Consider the following 16176-nt stretch of genomic DNA (forward strand, 5'->3'; position numbering starts at 1 on the left):
TCACAGCAAAACAATTCCATTAAAATTAAATCAATGCTAGATCTAGTTAAAACAGAGCATTGTTTATAATAATGCATGTGTCACAACTGAGTCACCATTAACGGGAATTCCTGTTTCCGGTAGCATATTATTATCCTTATATGGCAAATCAGATGATACCACAACACAATCCTAAAGAAGGTTATCCTTGATTTCCACGATATGTTTTGAGAAGCAACATACGCAGGTAAAAATCATTGCGAACGCCAGGACTGATTGTTACAATTCAGGATGCCCATCCATTTTGAACACAAAAAAGTTGGAAAACAATGTTGTAGGCTTCGTCACTTCCCATATACGTCATGGCATTTGTTAAAATATTTTAATGTGTTTTATGGGGTGTTGATTTTATTAGCAAAACAAAAATCGAACAGCGTAGAGAATTACGAAACATTGTCACTTTGAAACTCGGGTGAAGCCTTTGTTCCTAAATTTTGATACTAAACAAAAATACTCGCTGTGCTTGACATAGTCGATTAAAGGAAAACAAGGAAGGCTATAATTATAAATAAAATTCATTTAGTGACATTTTTAGGCATACAAAGCAAAGTATATATTTTTTTAGCGCAATTTCCATTCTGGAGAATTGCGTTTATTAACCCGTCATTTCTGGATGTATGAATGAATGGATGGATGGATGTGTGTCCGCAGCTTTAAGTCGTATCTCCTCCTCAACGAAGCAATATCGATGACTAGTTCCAAAAGCAATTATGTTAAGCAAGTTACGAGGATGAGCATAGGCCATAAAAATTCCGGGTTTCTTTCATGTATTTCCCGGAAAAGCAAAAAAACCGAGAAAAAATGCAGTTTTTTGCCCATATCTCGGCAACCAGACCACTTAGCGACTTGAAACATGTACCAATCGATTCCTGCCATAATTTAGAACAATATGCCGAAGAAAGTTTTCAAAAATATCCTCTCGTTCGGGCACAAATTTTAAAATTACATAAATACCTACAAACCGATCGTTCTTCTAGCTTGAACGCACCCCAGCATTATACGTCAGAGCTATTTTTAGATAACATAAGGAAATTGCGCATAAATGTCACTAGACTTTTTACTTTCTCGTATATACGAAGTATAGAGAAAGTCTTGTAATCGTGCAAAAAAAAAAAATCGAGATTTTTGCAAATCTCGACGTTTTACATCTCACTGATACGGAAAAACATAATTTTGCAATCTTGTCCGTATGTCTGTGTGTCTGTGTGTGTGTCTGTGTGTGTGTGTGTCCGTGTGTAAACACGATAACTTGAGTACCGTTACAGCTAGGTTGATGAAATTTCATATACAAGTATTTTATCAAAATCGTAGATCCGTATCAACTTTTGAGCGATTTCGGATAACCGGAAGTGGTACTTTTTCTACTTTGAATTTTTCAAAAGCCTATAACTTGAGTACTATTTCAGATAGATAAATGAAATTTGATATGTAAGTAAAAGATCTAATTCTCTACCTTCTGTCAAATTTTGAGAATTTTTCGTTGACTGGAAGTACTTATTTACGCTACTTCCGATTTCTCAAAAAACTAATGTAAATTTTAAAAGTACTAATAATATTGCGCACTATTATGCGCTTTTTTATTCGCGTTCACTTGGTGTGCAATTAATTTGTCTACGAGATTTTATTCTATTTTTAAAACTTTAAGTATTTAAAATGGATTAAAAATCATGTCTATAGCCCGAGTTCCCATCCCCTGTTATTTTATATAAGAATATTCGAGAAAGTTTAGGGGAGATCACTCCCGGTTTATTTAATTAACTTGTTTTGTCTTGATCTTGAACTACATCCAAGATTTATTGGTCAATCGTCTCAAAAGCACACACGAGTGTAACGTTATAATTTATAAATGAACAACCACTTGGGGTAGGGGCGGTGGCTAAGAAAAAATGATGTCTCATTTTGGCATTAAAAAAAATTTAACAGCCTTTTAGCTGTTATTGTTTTATGTTGTTTTTTACTTTCTCGTATACGAAGTATTGTAATCGATCGAAATTGAGATTTTACACCTCCCTGAGTCGGAAAAACATAGTTTTGCAATTTTGTCCCTATGTCTGTGTGTGTGTATGTATGTATCTGTGTAGTGTATGTCTGTGAACACGATAATTTGAGTACCGTTACAGCTTGGTCGATGAAATTTGATTTACAACATATCAAATTTGTAGTTCTTTATCAACTTTTCATCAATTTCCGGTAACCGGAAGTGGAACTCATTCTACTTTTGGTTTTTCAAAGGCCTATAACTTGAGCGCTGTTTAAGATAGATACATGATATTTCACATATAATTAAAAGATCTAATTGTCTGCCTTCAGTCAAATTTTGAGTAATTTCCGTTGACCGGAAGTAGAACTTTATGCTATTTCCGATTTATCAAAAAAAACCGCATATGAATTTATAAAGTACTAATATTCCGCACTACTATACACATATTGTTTCCCATTCACTTGGTGCGTAATTTTTTTTTTTACGAGATTCTATTCTATTTTTAAAAGTTTTAGTAATTAAAAATCATGTCCATATTCTGATTTGCCATCCCCCGTAGCCTTGTACAAGTATATTCGAGAAAGTTTGGGGGAGATCACTCCCGCTTTATTTAAAGTTGAATATTAATGTACTTATGTTCTTGGCCCTGCGCAATTGATATTGTTAAACTAGATCTAAATAGCTGTAAGGTTTACACACACACACAAATAATAACATAGTTGATTAGAGGAGGTAAGGCGGAAATGTGGCGTCATTGGAGTGAACATAATCCCCCAAAAGTGTGACGTCATAGACGTGTCTGCAGCTTGACAAGCAGTTTCAGAGTTTCTTCCCGGCATTCATCCCCGAAGAGTCTACCGCCCCTACATAATTTAGATAGAAAACATATACTTTTACCAGTGTCCGCCCCACCTCCCCCCGGAGAAAAAAAGTGGAAGAAACACTGTATTTTATAGGGGCTGGGTGTAATCCACACAGTATTACCGAATGTTGTAGAGACTGTGTGTGTGTGTAATCCACACAGAGGATTAACGACTTTCAGTCGAAATTATAGACCACCATTCTGGCTAATGAATGTATCAGCAGATAAGATAGTGTGCTAAATTGGTTATTATCTGCACACTATATAATGGTACTATAAAAATAAACATGACGATGAAAATAAAGATAACGCTTGAGAATACACATGACAATGAGGTGATTATAGAAACATGACAATGATGATGTCACTTGAAGACGAGTCAAGTGTTGGAATGTCGGAGCCTGCAATCTTTACCCCAAGGCGCCAGAGCAAGTGCCGACACAGGATCTCAGGACATTCTAGCAAACATGCGCATTGATGTATTTTATATTGGCAGCGAGAACTTCGCTCATCCTACTAGTTTATAAGGTCTATGTGTGTGTGACCATCATCGGCCTAGAGAACGTGATCTGGTTGTTGTTTAGGTTGTATAGACATCCAGCACATCACACTGGCAGACGTCTAGCACATCACTGACAGACGTCCATCACATCATACTGACAGACGTCTAGCACACCACTGACAGACGTCTAGCACACCACTGACAGACGTCCAGCACATCACTGACAGACGTCCATCACATCACACTGACAGACGTCTAGCACACCACTGACAGACGTCTAGCACACCAATGACAGATGTCTAGCACACCACACTGACAGACGTCCAGCACATCACTGACAGACGTCTAGCACACCACTGACAGATGTCTAGCACACCACTGACAGACGTCCAGCACATCACACTGACAGACATCCAGCACATCACACTGACAGACATCCAGCACATCACACTGACAGACATCCAGCACATCACACTGACAGACATCCAGCACATCACACTGACAGACATCCAGCACATCACACTGACAGACATCCAGCACATCACACTGACAGACATCCAGCACATCACACTGACAGACATCCAGCACATCACACTGACAGACGTCCAGCATATCACACTGACAGACATCCAGCACATCACATTGACAGACGTCTAGCACACCACTGACAGACATCCAGCACATCACACTGACAGACGTCCAACACATCACACTGACAGACGTCCAGCACACCACTGACAGACGTCCAGCACATCACTGACAGACGTCTAGCACACCACACTGACAGACATCCAACACACCACTGACAGACGTCTAGCACATCACACTGACAGACATCCAGCACACCACTGACAGACGTCTAGCACATCACACTGACAGACATCCAGCACACCACACTGACAGACGTCCAGCACACCGCACAGACAGACGTCCAGCACATCACACTGACAGACATCCAGCACACCACACTGACAGACGTCCAGCACATCACACTGACAGACATCCAGCACACCACACTGACAGACATCCAGCACATCACACTGACAGACGTCTAGCACACCACTGACAGACGTCCAGCACACCACACTGACAGACGTCTAGCACATCACACTGACAGACGTCCAGCACATCACACTGACAGACGTCCAGCACATCACACTGACAGACGTCCAGCACATCACACTGACAGACGTCCAGCACATCACACTGACAGACGTCCAGCACATCACACTGACAGACGTCCAGCACATCACACTGACAGACGTCCAGCACATCACACTGACAGACGTCCAGCACATCACACTGACAGACGTCCAGCACATCACACTGACAGACGTCCAGCACATCACACTGACAGACGTCCAGCACATCACACTGACAGACGTCCAGCACATCACACTGACAGACGTCCAGCACATCACACTGACAGACATCCAGCACATCACACTGACAGACATCCAGCACACCACTGACAGACGTCCAGCACATCACTGACAGACGTCCAGCACACCGCACAGACAGACGTCCAGCACATCACACTGACAGACGTCCAGCACACCACTGACAGACGTCCAGCACATCACTGACAGACGTCTAGCACATCACACTGACAGACGTCTAGCACATCACACTGACAGACGTCCAGCACATCACTGACAGACGTCCAGCACATCACACTGACAGATGTCATACACATCCAGCCTGAGGACACCGCCCCCTCTCCCTTTTCATTGTGTGCATTACATATAAATGACCACTTCTAGATGTATTCTTTTAGTTCAAAGTACACTTCTTAAGTTCCATCCAGAGGCGAAGTGACTCATTTCGGCGCCCTGGGTGAACTCTTAAATTTGCGCCACCTACACTTTTCTAGATCCACCTACACTTGTCTAGTTCCGCCTACACTCGTCTAGTTCCACCTACACTCGTCTAGTTCAACTTACTCTTCTAGTTACTCTTACATTTATTCTACAATTAAATCACTTTTAAAGCATGAAAAGCAATTTTATTTCGTCTGAAAGTCACATAAATCTAATAGTACATTACACAGCATTTGTATGTTTTCAGCTTACAGTTAAAATAAATTAGGGAACATTTATAACAGTTTAGTGTATGCTAATTACAACAAGAGAAATGACTCACAATCCAAACATATTTACACATTTTTTCTCCAAATATTTACATTTGAAATCTTGTGACTAATGGAAGTCAGTTTCCCTCACAAATCCAAATAACATGATCAATAATTAAGTCAACAAAAATTTGAGAAATGCAATGGGTTCAATGAATGGAAGTATACATGGGTTTCATTGATGTAAATTATGTGTTGGTTTATGCCAGTCAAGAACTGACCCAGTAACATCATTATTTATATACAGATGGGGGTGGACCAAGCTGAGGGTTATAAAAACATGCTTCTATATTTTACACAGGAAAATATTTGAAAACTGTAACCACTCATGTTGGTTTACACTTTTTCTATTCAATTTTGAGAAAAGTAATGTATTATGATAGGTTAGGCAATGGTAAATAATTAGGCAATGTTAAATAATTCACTTCTCAACTCAAAAGTCTTCGCTTACAGAAAAAATGTTACATAAAATTTGATTTTAAAAACATGAACATTCTCTGATTAAAAAAATTTCATGCACTATTTTAGCATCATTGTCAACTAAAGATGATTACAACTGTTTGCTCTCAAATAACTATTACAACAGTCATCTTAATAAACCAACAACAATTTCTGTCCTATCAAAACTGATATGTAACCAAGGTGTAATCAAATTGATAATCTTGCACCAGGAGTCAATTCATAGACAGCACTCACTTTCCTCATGTAGGAAGTGAAGATATCAGGACATACAAATTCCCTTAGAGATAATGACAACTGTTCAGCCCCCCATACACCACGTGTCAGCCCCCCCCATACACCACGTGTCAGCCCCCCCCCCCCCCCCCCCATACACCACGTGTCCAATCATGACCAGCCCACCAGGTGTGCAAGTTCCATAGAAAAACTAAAAGAAACCTAAAAGAAAAAACTCAACTAAAAATGCCCATATAAATGTTGACAATTGTAAAGTTCTTGTTATAGCCATGCACTATAGGTGACTAAATTAACTTGGTATAAAAATTACATTCTTCTAGGACTGAAAGCAAAGTGTAGACAAGCATCTGTACATGATTTCAATGTGTAAATAAAAAAAGAATACATATCAGCATAATATCTAATCATCTACTTTAAGAGACTTTAGAATTATCTTAAAACATTAATACCCAAAAATACATCTCTTACAAATAGTTCTTACATAGAACTACTACTATAAATATAGCAAATACAGGGACACTAGTAGGGTAACACAATTACAACCAAATTTACCCCCAAAATCAGGAGAGTGTTTGTCCACTTCATCTTAAGTAACCCTTCCTATAGAATGCATAAACAATATAAACATTTTATAGCAATAATAAGTTATATTTAACACATGTATGAATATAATTATCAACTCCAAACTATAGAAAACTGTATAATTTTTTACCAAATATTGAAATAATATTTCCTTCCTATTTACAGATGGAAAATGGGAGATTCAAGAATGAGGGTACCCACTATTTTTTATTTAGAGATTTTGTGATGTTTTCACAATGCTGAGGGTACCCACTATTGAGATGATGTAATGTTCTTACAATGCTGAGGGTACCCACTATTGAGATGATGTAATGTTCTCACAATGCTGAGGGTACCCACTATTGAGATGATTTAATGTTCTCACACTGCTGTGGTGCAGATGACATGTACAAGGCAATGTGTCTGGAGATCATTCACTGTCAAGACCTTGTCGTGCAAATGTTGCTCAATCTTTTATCCTATTAAAAAAAGAATTCAACTTTTAGCAGCATCAGTGTATTCATACATAAAATATTAATTAAATGTCAAATCCAGAATAACTTAAGTATTTAGTCATTAACTGAACAGGTTCTAAAGAAGAAGCCACAACATAGATTGAGTAAAATCTAGTTATGTGATGGCTAGACTTCTAGATACTAGATGTAAATTGTGATGAATGTTACAATCATATAATGGCTAGACTTCTAGATGTAAATTATGATGATGAATGTTACAATCATATAATGGTTAGACATCTAGAGGTAAAGAATATACAATAATGTGAGGTCTAGACATCTTGGAGAAAATTGTGATGACTTACCTTGTGTTTGGGACAGAGAAGAGAAAGGTTTTCCTCATCTAAAACACAGTCTGGAACAAACAATTCTTCATGTAATCATAACATGCTCCCTAACATTTTTTAAATACATCATTTTTCTTCAGCTCAACCACCACAATGGTGTTATAACCTTTTCTAGGTGTGCAAAAAGTTTTAAACTGACCTTTATCAACAGCACAAATAAAGTGGTATTTCATGGCACACCCCTTGTGAAGACATCCTATCATAGCACCATTTGATCGGCACACAGAACACACCTAAAATGGGGCATTGGAGAATAACTATCAACATTCTAATTATCATCAAGATTTATTTTATAAAAAGTATATTTTTAATAGGCTCGAATATACATATTCTTTTAAACAGACTAACAAAACAAAAAACCTTGAGTATAATTTGAAACTAACCCAAAACTACCATAACCTTTAAAATGACAAGTGACAATTTGAAAACTAATCTAACCAGTTCTAAGAGTGAGAAAGTAAACTACGTGCAGCATACGTACAGTATCTCTGGCATCTTTGACAGCCTCATCCAGCCCATACATCTTGCTGCCAATCAAGCAAACTCCAGGTGACCACATGGCACAAGCTTCATGGACCCAGACTTCCTCCGGTGGCGGAAACTCATCTTTCCTGGCTACTAATGCTGATTTTCTTTTGTTTTTTTTTTCTGTTGATGACTTGGTACCAGATAAACTGGAATCTTTGGAAACATCGCCCTTTTCTTCTTGAGCAATACTTTCCACTCTGCTCAGGTCAGCTTCTTTAAAATATGGCCCAAACAGATCTCCTAAAAATCTGTAGCTGCTGTGATGGCCACAGAAGGCACAAACCCAGGGGTCTTGACTGATGGTACGACTTGAAGGTACCATGGCTCTTTTGTCCATGGGCAGGTTGGTCACCATGTGAACAGCTTGAGCCCCAGCAATGGACTTCCTCTTGCCAGCACTGCTTGCTCCCAGTGCTAGCTCAGAGATGGGCTGAGTAAAGATAGCCACTGTGTCTGGTGCACTCTGTTTTCCTGTCACTCGAATAAATGGACCTTGGGTAGACGAGTCCCGTTTGCGCTTTGACTTCATTAGGTCCAGGGTTCGACTAAACTTCATTGACTTGAAAGAATCTGTCACTTCATCAGTTTTTTTAACCTTTGCAACCTCTTTTTTCCCCCTCTTTTTCATCCTAAGAGACCTTTTTTTGGGCTTCCTTTTAGGTAAAACAAGAGAAAGTTTGGAGCTGGTTGCTTCAGTTTTACATACAGCTTCATCAGTTCCAGCATCCTCCCTTGTAGCCATTTTTTCAAGTTTCCCCAAACCATTTTTCTCATCTAGAAGAGGTCTCTCTGGTGATTCCTCTGTCAAATCTATCACTTCAGTTTTTTCAACTTTCACTGGAACTGGACTGCTTATAACATTGGACTTTTCCAAGACAACTACTGGATATTTGAGAGCTGATTTGTGATTTAAAAACTTCATCCTATCCAGGGGTTTTTCTTTGACATCAATATCAAATTCTTTTTTTACCTTTGAAGGTTTAGACAAAGTCTGCGTACCTTCAGTTGCAAACGTCACATAAACATCATCTTTTTCATTGAGCAGACCACTGTTAGTTCGCCTGCTGGCAGAGAGAGCTTTCAACTTTTCTTGGGCTTTTTGTCCTGACGACCTGCAAAGCCTTTTTGATGCAGGCGGAGGACTGAGATCTGGAGCTTGCTTATCTGCTTCAGGATTCTTGGCCCCACTTTTTTCTTCTTTACCATGTGCTGTAAGCTTCTCAGTATTGACTGTGTTATTAGCACTGGATGAAACACCTTCCTGTACCTCCTGGCATGAAGCTACAGATTCATCACTGCTGCAGTTATTCATGAACATGTCAGAGCTGTCCACACCTTCGTAATAACACACATCATCATCACTCATCTCATGTGTAGTGTAGGACATACAGCCATTGCTGCCACCACCAGCTGGCTGGGCAGGCCTAGGATTGCTGTCATTTGATTCATTTGAATTAGATTTTTTACACTCACTCCTTTTGTTTGAAGCCTGTCTTTTTTTGTTGCCGTCCTGAGGACTTCCAGTCACACCAAAATTACTTTCAGAAACATTTTCTAAACTTTCATCCGAGTCAGCATTTCCTGTGCTATCGCTACGGTTTCTTCCATTGCAAATAACCCTTGTGGTTCTCAAGGTTCTACAAATTCCATTTCTTCTAAATGCAAATCTTTCACACATGGCCCTCTCATCTGCACCAACAGCAATGGTACATGGAGTAACTCCGACAAGCTGTGCAGCTCTTTTGGTGCAAGCAATTTTGGCTTTGACTAGTGTACTAAAGCCATTGTGGTGCTTGACCCCATCTACCAACTCCTGGCTTGTATCTTCTAAGCCATTGAGAACCACTGGGACTTCAGCTAGGACACCTGGAGATGGGGCGATTGTTCTTTCCTCTTTAAGCTTACCATTTTTTTTCTCAGCTGAATGGAAGGGCTTGTCTGTGGTCTCTCTCAAGTCTTCACTTACTAAAATGGCACTGGACTGACTATTAGAAGGCTGTTTCATCTTTTCATTGGAATCTGGCATGAGAGGAGACTTCCTGCTGCCTGAAGTCTCTGTTTCCTTATGTTCTTTGAATTCTTCTTTGATCTCAGCAGGACTTAGTGAGTCAGCTAATTGGACATGAGCATAACCGTGTGAGTCAGCTAACTGGACCTGGGCAGGACTGTGTGAGTCAACTAACTGGGGCTGACCACTGGTGACATGCTTCTCCTGACTTGACCGAGCAGAGCCTACAGGAGGCTCATTGCCATCAGGCAAATCAGCCGTGTGTTCTCTGCTGTTTGTGTCATCAGCAGCTGAAGCCAACACACAACTGTTGCCTGAAATGCTTTGATGAGAGCTAGATTGACCTGGACACCCGACAGAATGGCTTGAGCCCTCAACAAACCGTTCTGCTGGGCCATCACCGTTTTTTGGACCCTCATCTTGTGAAGAAAGACAAGCATCACTGACGACACTTTTGGGGTCAATCACCTGTGTTTCAGGCAACATGACTAGCTTCTGCAGTGACATCAATGGATTGTTTCCCATATGTGTGGTGGAGGCTCCTGGGTATGAACTACACTGGCCACTACTTGGTTTGGGTGAATGAGTGTACGAAGGAGTTGTACTGGTGCAAGTACTGCAAGAGTTTGAGCAGTTGTAATTATTTTGCCGCACTTGATCTGAGCTGGACATATTATGATCATTGGATGGTGAGTACATAGATGTATTCCTATGACCCGGCGATGCATTATAAGGAGGATAAGTATGTGTTGGTGTCATTGCACAAGGTGAATAATGTTGAACATCTGATGGTGACATGCCATGGTGGTATGGTGATGGCTCGCCACACTGGCTTGGTGGGGCGTTTTGGCCATGACCTGTGTAAGTGGATCCCACATGGCTGGGTGAGCGCTGACATGGTGACATGCCCTGGTTGCAAGGAGATCTCAAGCCACTAATTCCTGGAGAGGGAATAGGGTTTGGGATTGGTGCCAGAACAGGTGTTGGTGATTTGACACTAGAAGATGAGGGGCTGGGGCTGGTCTGACATGTAAGTGGACTTTGCTGTTGTTGATGAGGATTAGGGGAACTGTGAGACAGCTCTGCATGAGTTACACTGTAATGTGGAGATCTTGGCACATGGTAAGGTGCAGGGCGACTCTTTAATGGAACTTGAACCTAAACAAAGTTTAAACAAGTTGTATCAGGCAACTTAAAACAGTCTTTACTCTGGCAATTAAAATATTGGACATTTGATTTTAAAGCTATGTAGACAAATGAATTGAAAGGCTACAGTGTACAGGAACCATTTACCCAAATTAAACTTAATTGCCTAAGGGATTTGCTAATCCAATGAGCTGAGCAGGAAAAGTAAAGCCTACAACTTATCTTGGGTACACTGATTACAAGATAATGAACTTTCAATATTTGGGGTGAAAATAAACTTTACCGTTTGGTTAGATGGGTATGCTGATGCCATCTGAAGAATATTGTCAGCGACTTCCTGAGGGTTTTGCTGAGCTGTTGTATGTCTCATGGGGTGTTGGGGTACATGATGGCTCCGAGGTAACATGTGAGAAGCAGACTGACTCCCATAGGTCCCACTGGATTGAACAGTGCTAAGTTGTGACATACTGTGACTGGGACTATGGACTGCTTGACCACTTGCTACATGAATTGCTGGATTGGGCATGGGGGACTCAACAGGATTTTGATTTGAACCTAGTGCTGATTGACTTGACATTCCCGAGGTATTCTGCCCAGATATCATATTTAAATGTTGTTGTTGCATGTGAGTAGTTGGTTGACTGTGGGCATAGCTTGGAGGCTGGTTGCCCATTGAGGTATGCTGGGGTGAAGCATGAGGTTCACCAGACATAACACTATTGTAATATGTGTTCATCATGTTGCCTCCACTCATTCTGCTCATATCACCCACTCTATTTCCAATCATCATTGAGGAGGGTTGACCAACACCCTGGATATTGTAGTTTCCATATGCACTCATATTATAAGGCGGAGTATTTTGATGGCTATTAAATCCACCTTGTCCATACATCCCAGACTGCTGTGGCATCACTGGATAGTGAGGGTAGCCTTCTCTTGGCTGGCCCATTCTTGCCTGAAAATGAAAAAATTCCATGAAAAATACCCTTATACTTCAATAAAGAGAAAACTAACCAAATACACCATACTATAACCTAGATAATGTGAAAGAAAATAAAATCTTTACCATAGCAGAGGGATCAGTGTATCCCCCACCTCCATAACCCATTCCTGGAATGCCAGGAGCTGTTCTGCCATATCCATAGTTATCAGGATAGTGATGATTCATCCTTCAAATAAGAACAATAAAATACATTAACTATGACAATTGTTACACTGCATATTTGATTGTTTTATATTCAAACAAACCAAGAAGACAATATGAAGCAAAACAATACATATATATATATATATATATATATATATATATATATATATATATATATATATATATATATATATATATATATATATATATATATATATACACAGCGGTAATTTGACACACAAGATTTTTTAAATACAAGCTGTCAAGCAAGCTAAAATTTACTTTGACATACAAGCAAAATTTGAGATACGATTAACACAATTCGCTGGTCTCAGTTTGTGAAAAAGAAACATTGTAATGATTGTGCATCTGAGCTATTTAATGACACTAAACTCATTTCCAAAAGCTTCTAAAAGGGAGGACAAAACAAATCTCCTTGTACTTGTACAGGTTTATTTGTACTGCCTGCATGGAAAAGTGGGGAAAGAGGAAATCAGTGACCAAAATTAAGCAAAAGTGCTGTAACGTTTAAGGATTAATTGTAGCATTAGTGTTAAGGGGTCATCCATTTATGAAGTTCACAATTTTTTTTGGATTTTGGACCCCCCCTCCACAAAAATCCACTTATTTCCCTTATAAAAGTCCATGCGCGTCCACAAAAGTCAATTTTTTTTCTGACCCCCCCCCCCCCCCTGTGTGTGTGAACGTCATAAATGCATGACCCCTAAGAGTGTACTGTGTACATGAATTCAAGTGACCGAACAAGCTTGGCATCAACTGTGGGTAAGTAACATAACTCATCCACCCTGCCACCTATAGCTTGTTTTTATACTGAAAAAACCCGCCATTTTGCTCATGGTAAACATTTTTGGTAATTTTTGGTTTTAGGTGCGTAAAATCGGCAGCGGCTAGTAATGTAAAAAAAACGTAGCCTCATTGTTAAAAGGCTTTAATAGAAATATATTGATATATTTGTGTCAAATATTATAGATAACTGAATAATAAACCAAAATCAATGGCTAAATATATTAATATAGGCCAGAAATTAACTTTAAACAGCAGTGTTTGCGAGCAAGGTTTGCTATATATACAGCTGCCACCTGTAAAATAGAGTGGCTTCCCTTGAATCTCCTGCTATAAGTTTACCAAAAAAAAACTTAAACAAGATGGCTGCTAAAGTAGTAAATTAGCTTGGTTGCATCTGATGAAAACATCGCTAGTCTTTATTTATTACTGAAAAGTTTTAATAGAATTGTTTAAAAACAGGTACATAAATGAAACTTTGAAACAATTTTGTAAATTTTAAAACAAATCCTCCTAAAAATGTGAAAAAATTACCAAAATTTAAGGAGTCACCCTTTTTTCACATTACTAGTCTCGGCCGATTTTACGTACCTAAAACGATAGATTACCACATTTTTAAAAGTAATTCTTAGAAGATCACTGGAACTAAGACGAAAATGATCAGAATTGATGCATCCAGTCTGTACGCCATATTGTTGTTAGCAACCAGCAACTCCTCCAGGGTAGCGAGTAAAACTATTAACTATGGATGTCTATTATTAAGTGATCATGTTCAAATTGAAAATTGAGTAGCATAAATTTTAGATTTAATGAGAAAATCTATGTTAAAACATTAATGCACTTGACAGTCAAATAAACTAAAAAAACTGGACTATGGTTTACAGTAAATTACAATAAGGAATGTTTACGAAAATCAACAAACATTATCTTATCAGATCATTTCTTACGTCCAACGTTATATCGTGAGATTACCGAATGGCCCTCAAAGTATGAATATTATTAATAGGCCTTACAAGCCCTACTATAAGGGCTTGTAAGTAGGTCACAACTTCTCGGTCTAGTACTATGCAGCTAGTTAGTAGATTTCGAGACCGTAGACTTACAAGCCCTATAGATCTAATTATAATTGTCATAGTGAGTCATAGTTTATAGGCCTACTGGATCTAGGTATATTAATATTAATAATTATTATTAGGGCCTAGGCCTAATTATTATAATATTGGTCTAGGCCCCTAAATTCAACTAAATTGCCCTAAAATGCTAATGATTCTAATGAATCATTAGACTATTTTTGACACATCACTGGAGACTACAATCTAGATCTAAAATCTATAGAGTAGATTCTTGATCTAGATTAGAGATTTAACATTTATGAGTGAAACTTAAGTACTTTAAGTAATAAGTTACTAATAAGTTAAGTAAGATTAGTAATATAGTATTCAGGGTAATCCCTTAGTTTAGCCTCGGTTATTATTCCGGAATCGTTTAGCAGTAAAAAAAACAGTAAAACAATGCCAAAGTCTGTCACACACTTCCAGAATTCACCGGAAGTACCGTAAACCATACTTTATTTGGCGTCTTCTTTTATTTTTATACAGAATGTTTAAAATTTGGATAGATTTATTTTTGTAATCATTTTTACATGTTGTAATCATTTTTACTATTTTCGTTATCTAGATTTTTTTACTTGGCCTAGCAGCTAGATATCTAGCTAGATCTAGATCTAATTAATTAATGGTCGCAAATCCGCTGCAAGCCAAAAACATTAAATTATTACATTTGACTTCATTAGGGCCTATTTATATTTATATTAATATAGAGTCTGTTTTTTTTTTAATTTTTAGATCTACTAATTTAAATCTACTATTATATTTTTTCTCGTTTCCTTTTGTCGATTAAACTTAAAAAATTTAAACATTAATTTACTACAATCGACTTTCAATTTATTTATATTTCAATGGTCAAATAAACCATGGTTTACCGTAACTCTAGTTACCGAAACTCAACAAACATTACCCGATAATTTCCGACGCTAAACTAAGGGATTACCGTATTCAGTAAGATTGAATCAGTGAGATTGAGATTGACGTCTTCAGTCTAAAATAGAAATAGAGATCTAGAGTCTAGAGTAGATTAGATAGAGCTATAGATACTAGATCTAGTTCTTGACTAGCTTTTTCTAGATCTCGATATAGATCTAGATATCTAGATCTAGGTAGACTATAGATTCTAGATCTACAAAAATCACAATCACACCCAATAATTTTCCATACAAATATTTTATTTGGTTAAACAAGTTACAAATACAAATCTATCAATCTACCCTAACCGCGGCCATATTGGATTCCTCGTGTAAAATCTCACCTCAACTTTAGTAAGCTTTATAATAAATAACCATGTTGTATTGTGTCAATCTTGTTTGTAGTAAGACCTATCAATCTTTAAATCGCTTTAATTTTTAAAAAAATTCTTAATCCTGTTTAACTTAGAACATCAACGATCTTCTTCTTTAAAAGCATTATGGCTGCTTAGTCACGTGACTGTATCGAGGTCGCGGGTAGCCTATCTGGTGTTCGCCAAAATCTTAGCAGAATGTTTCCAATCAGCTACTAGACAGTCTATGTCTTGATCTAGTCTAGATCTAGATTTAGTTAGGCCTAGTCATTGACTTTCGTAATACATTTAATCTAGATCTAGATTCTATCTCTAATTAATATACAGAACAGTTTTATATTAAAGTAATAATACTTTTCTAAAATCTCAGTAGAATCTATAGGCCCATAGTCTAAATGTTTTCATTCAAATATTTTGATGAATAACCCACTTTCAACATTTGGATGATTTTATTAATAAGGAATTTATTATTAACCCTAGCCTTTATAACATAAAGTTTATGTAAAGTATTTCAT

General features: G+C 38.1%; 1 protein-coding gene across 1 annotated transcript; it reads right to left on the bottom strand.

Annotated features, from left to right (window-relative positions):
• Nucleotides 1-6346: 6346 nt before the first annotated feature.
• LOC131951720 (uncharacterized) lies at nt 6347-15822 on the bottom strand. The gene is made up of 7 exons (XM_059314079.1): nt 15632-15822; nt 12383-12485; nt 11600-12271; nt 8116-11328; nt 7774-7867; nt 7593-7642; nt 6347-7251 (listed from the first exon to the last, which is right to left on the bottom strand). Exons 2-7 carry the CDS (start codon nt 12482-12484, stop codon nt 7213-7215), a joined length of 4170 nt encoding a protein of 1389 aa, XP_059170062.1. The 5' UTR covers nt 12485; nt 15632-15822; the 3' UTR covers nt 6347-7212.
• Between the last annotated feature and the right edge of the window lie 354 nt (nt 15823-16176).

The sequence above is a fragment of the Physella acuta genome, unplaced genomic scaffold, assembly GCF_028476545.2.
Source record: "Physella acuta isolate Inbredline_101_S28 unplaced genomic scaffold, ASM2847654v3 ptg000824l, whole genome shotgun sequence".
Taxonomy (NCBI): Eukaryota; Metazoa; Mollusca; class Gastropoda; family Physidae; genus Physella; species Physella acuta.

What these genes read in the sequence shown, in the direction of transcription:
- LOC131951720 (XM_059314079.1), bottom strand. Translation starts at nt 12,484, where the DNA reads ATGAATCATCACTATCCTGATAACTATGGATATGGCAGAACAGCTCCT. An exon ending in TCAAAGATGCCAGAGATACT is followed by an intron (nt 7,868 to 8,115) that starts GTACGTATGCTG and finishes GCCCCATTTTAG; the next exon opens with GTGTGTTCTGTGTGCCGATC. An exon ending in TTCTCTGTCCCAAACACAAG is followed by an intron (nt 7,252 to 7,592) that starts GTAAGTCATCAC and finishes TTTTTTTAATAG; the next exon opens with GATAAAAGATTGAGCAACAT.